The sequence below is a fragment of the Gavialis gangeticus genome, unplaced genomic scaffold (genome assembly GCF_001723915.1).
Source record: "Gavialis gangeticus isolate Ggan-Ray unplaced genomic scaffold, GavGan_comp1, whole genome shotgun sequence".
NCBI lineage: Eukaryota > Metazoa > Chordata > Crocodylia > Gavialidae > Gavialis > Gavialis gangeticus.
This window is the reverse complement of record NW_017728994.1, coordinates 34,934,816-34,939,815: the sequence shown is the minus strand read 5'-3', so window position 1 is coordinate 34,939,815 and position 5,000 is coordinate 34,934,816. Positions and strand designations below refer to the sequence as shown.

General features: G+C 40.2%; 1 protein-coding gene across 3 annotated transcripts in view; it reads left to right on the top strand.

Annotated features, from left to right (window-relative positions):
* The window catches only part of DRGX (dorsal root ganglia homeobox), a 137,795-nt gene that overhangs the window by 5,864 nt on the left and 126,931 nt on the right, over positions 1-5,000 (top strand). For all 3 annotated transcript variants that reach the window (XM_019502571.1, XM_019502569.1, XM_019502570.1), the window contains 2 exons: positions 1,763-1,935; positions 2,156-2,268. In XM_019502571.1, coding sequence (XP_019358116.1) covers positions 1,763-1,935; positions 2,156-2,268 — 286 coding nt within the window. The remainder of the gene's footprint in view (positions 1-1,762; positions 1,936-2,155; positions 2,269-5,000) is intronic.

The following is a 5,000-nucleotide window of genomic DNA, read 5'->3' as shown; positions in this document are numbered from 1 at the left end:
AATTATTTCTCCTATAATCAGATTATGCGATCCTGATTATTAAATCTGAACATGAACCATTGGTCATATGCGGGCAAATTAAACTGATTATTATTTGGAAATGAAAATCTTCTTTTGCTAGTGCATTGTAGGTGCTGGTTTTAAAAAAATACCATTTTGGTGTCTAAAGACTGAACTGCAAATTGAGATAAATGGGACAATTATTGAGCATTCAGAAGTGGAAGATCATAACTTCTCCCTGAAAGGTGCAAGGGTGAGATAGGGGTGGTGACAATTAGATTGCTGAGGACTGGTGTTTAGCCTTGTTGTTGGCTATTATGCAAACAGACAATGGATGCAAGCATTTGTTTAGTCTGCTTTCATGCAGGGACATGAGGAAACACAGAGAATGGGAGATATGTTTACTTTTATACCCCTTGCTCATTCAAATATGATTAATGTGCTATAAAGCAGAGTCTTAATCGAAGATGATGTTGTCAAACAATAACTAAATAGGGAAATAAACGACTTCATCATGCTCTTTCCTCAGAAGCAGGCGAACTGTCAGTGCAAAGTCATTAAAATATGATAATGAAAAATAGCTCAATTAAATGTTGTTATAGCTGTGACCTTCATTCAATTAAGACACAAGAAAGTGTCTGCATTTTGCTTTGCATTTAACTGCCCTAAATTTAGAATATAGATAAAATCATTATTCAACATTTGCTGATACATGCAATTAAAAGCCAGCTAACTAAAAATGAAGTTGTAGGAGGAGAATAATAATAATAACAATCCTGGCAATTCTCTAATCATATATTAAAATGTTTATTTACTGTCTCATAGATCAAGAGGGGTGCAGCATTTTCAAGCTGAAGAAATATTTCAAGGATAAAAAGAGCAAGGAAGAAGAAATAAGGGGTTGGAAATAAGAGCAATGGGATAAAATTAAGAACATGCGTATTTAGGCAGAATATCAGGAAAAAGTTTCCGATAGTGAAACCAATTAGCTTGTGAAATAATATTCTACAAGGATTATTTCTCCTCCCATGAGAGGTTTAAATGTAGATTGGACATTTTTTGCCAAAGACTAAGCTGTAAGCAAGAATCCTGCACCGGGGGGCTGAGTAAGTGGGGGCCCGAAGGCCTTGGCCCCCATCACAAAGAGGGTTGTCATCTGAAATGTGTAAAACTTGCCACATGTCCATCATCTTAGCTCCCCTCAGCAAAAATAAAAGTCAGCGCCTATGCCCTACACTGCAAACTGGTTGGACAAAATGACCCATCAGAGTTTTTTTTCTTTCTAACTTCTGTGTTTCTAATTGTACTTTATATAAGGAATTAGGTCAGGATATAGCACACAGTACTTACACTTGTACTTAAGTCCATACCTGTGTTTAAGTACTTAGGCACATAAAGTTAAGTATGCACTTAGGTCCCATAAAAAACTATAGGATTTAAGCAGCTGCTTAATGTTAAGCATGTCCTTAGACTCTTTGTAAAACATGTTGTTGAACTGGCGCCTCAATACTGAAGAAAAAAGATCCTTTCCAAAAATATTGTTTTTTGGTGCCTTTAGACAGATTGGTTTTTCATGACAAAAGTAACACATGGACTATGTTACTGTATTATTAAAAATCTAAGTGTTCCAGAAGGGTAAAGCAGAACTTTTAGAAAAGCTTTAAAACAACTTACTCTACTGAAATAATAATTCACAGACAGCTTTATTGCTTAGTGTCCAGTTAAACAAGACATTCAACATTGATTCCTCTTCCTACTTTAGGTCTGGTTCCAGAATCGAAGGGCTAAATGGAGGAAAACAGAGCGAGGCGCTTCAGATCAAGAAGGATCAAAGGAAACAATGACGGAGGTGGCACCCCCTGTTCGGAACCTCAGTTCCCCCTCTCCAGTTGACCCAGCCAGGAATAAGAAAGAGAGTCTGGAAATTCAGCAAAGGTAAGAGTAATGCATGTCTTGATCATCTTGTGCAGAGGCATAGTTTGGCCATTTTGCACCCTGGGTAGGGGCCACCACAGAGTGGCTGCTATTGTGACACTCCCCTAAGTTGGAGCCTGGGGTTGGTTCTCCACTCCCTCCCACTTAGTTCTGGAACTGCACACACGACCCTCACTGTAAGTTATTTGAGACTTCTAAGTCGCTTTCTCTTCTCTGCCAGTCTGAGCCGAGCAGTTGGCCCAACGGGGCCTTTCTTCCCTTCATGTCTTCCTGGGACTCTTCTCAACACAGCCACCTATGCTCAGGCTTTATCCCATGTTGCTTCTCTAAAAGGTAAGCTACTGTGTTCAATAAATTAAGAACAAGAGTGGATTTTTCAATGTAATGGGTCTGTTCTCCCTCGAATGAATAGGAAATCTCCTAGAAAAGGCCAAGTCCTACCTTTATATATAAGAATAATGGCACTGATTTTGATGAGGCATGTGAGGAGCAGGTGTAACATGGGATTCTTAACTGCATATTTTTCATGAATTTGGGTCAAAATCATACTAGTCCTACTGAAGTCAATGGGTTTACTCACAGGTGTACAGCAACAGGGTTTGGCCATTTAGAGTTACTTTGTGTGCACTTTTTTTAGAGTCAAATTTGTACTGATAAATTCGCTATACAATACATGTTCTTTTGTATCATACATTACCTGGCACTATCACTGAGTGCGTGTTCCATCCACTCTTTCTATGTGTTTGGCTTTGGAGTATGTCTCTGCACATAGCCAGCAATCTCTTTCTGAGTGGTAGGACCTCTTTAAGGAATTACATTACCTGAATGTAAGTGTGTGGGAGTATACATAGTCATTCCCCATTTCCTGGGGCACATGCATTGAGATGGGAACGCACTGTACCCAGGCTCCCTAGCATTGCCAAAAAGCAGCACTATGCATCTTTTAAAAATAAATTACCAGCTGTTCCATTAGCTGTTCTTTGCCTAGCAATTTATGGGTGTAACCAGGATGAATTCAATTTATAGATTTATAGGATGTGAAGACCCATAACACTGCCAAGCACAAAGTGGTACATTTTGATGCCATATACGCCGATGTAATAATAGACTTTATGAGGAAAGTTACCCAAAGCTTAACACCTGGTCCCCATCAATATACTCCTTTTGATTTGTGTTTTTTAAAAATAAAAATTGGGTATATTAAAAGAGATTCATATTTATAGTTCCTGGGACCTTGCGTTTTAGGGTCAATTCAGCCCCCATTGCCAAGGAGGCAGAATGCAGGCAGGCAGTTCACCCCATGCAGTTTTAGTAAACAAGGCCCCAGAGGTTAGTTTATGGAGGAGCTACATAAGGTATTACTTGGCCCCAAACTCCATAAAGGTTATCAGTGCTCAGGAGGGGGTCATAAAGGATTAAAGCAACTGCAACTGTACAGATACTCTAGTCCTCTGCTCACTGTCAGTTACATCTTGGATTTTGTTTCAGAGCAGAAATTACCTCTCTGATACAGGGATGTTTGCAGTTATTCAGATAAATAGTTTAGTTGCCAAAAGCGCAATTCTGGGGCAGCTCAAAATGTTTGCAAATTTATTGAATAGCTTTTGATTCAAGGAAAAAAATGTGGGCAAAACTTTGGAAAGAATATGTTGCATCTCAGCATTTTCAGAATGAATCATTTTAACTTGTTATCACAAAAGCAAACTTTCATTATGAAATTTAGGTAGATTGAATTTTTATTTTAAAAAGTAAAAAAAAAACTCTCAAAAACCGCAGAAAGTTAATTCCACTCGAACCAATTTTTTACAATTTTGTTTCCTTTCAGATCACCCTGAAATGATTTTTCCCCAGATTTTCCAGTGAAAGCACTAAAAAGCAAACTGAGCTATACAGTTTTTCTCTAAAATAGTAATCATGTAGCCTAGGGACAGAAAAAATCCTTGTTACTTTTAGAGGTGTGCATTATACAGCCTGTTGCTCAAGAAGGGGGTGTGGGTCTCTGAACTGGCCTCATATGAATATTTTGAATAGGTGGGTTTGTTCCAGCTCATCTCTACCTGAAGTGTCCCCTTCCTCCCATGCTGAGGTATAACTACTAGGGTCTGCAGTCTGGGTGGCAGGGGTGGCAGCAGGGGTTGGGCCAGATGCTGCAGTGGTGACAGCTGGGCATGCAGTGCAGGGGTTGCTCTTGAGCCCCCTCTAAGTGGGCACCCACCACTGGTTCCCCAGTTGGCTGCCTTATGGTGTTACTGTTCCCATTCTTTGAAAAAGATGACATCTAGACTCAGACTTCATGGCCCAAATGCATGAATAATATTGACTGCCCTGTGTGGGGGAATACCAGCAAAACCAATAGCCCCGAGCTAATGCTTCCCATTCAATTTAAAAAAAATCCAGGTATGGATTTGCCTCTCTGTCTGTAGTAGATAGTTGTAAGGATGTGCATAGGTCAAGGTGATTCATGTTAGCATACTGTAGGCCTCAATAGGAACTAGTGAGCTGGGCTGCTGCCTTAAGCTTAGAATGCATTTTGTTTGTTTTGGGGGATTTTTGTATTTTGTGCCTTACTGTGCATGTGGGAAGTTGGTGGTTATTGTTTTAACATTGATAGAATTGATTTCTAGCACATGGGAAGTAATTGTAACATCCCTTTTAAGCAGTCACATGCAGAGCATCTTCACCATTGGGGCCAGACTAGGTATCCCAGAAAGCTTCTGACAACCGTAGGTTCCACGATTCTTTCTGTGACACTGCTTTTTCAAACCGCCAAAGATTTCTCTGCAATCAACAAGGCACAGAGGCTGTGCTTTTGGGGGATTTGTAAAAATGGTACACAGAGAGGTAAAAGCAGATCCAAAAGCAAGAGTATTTAAGAATACACAGCAGCTCCCTTCCTGATCTAGGAGGTCAGGGTGTATTGCGGGGGGAGGGGATGGCAATAAACAGAGAGGCAGGTAAGGCTCCTAGTGATTGAGGTTTGGTGGTTTCAGTTATGGGACATCAGGACATGGCCGTGCCCAAGTCTTTCCATCTGCACTTCCGTGAGGGCCTCTCCTCAATAATCA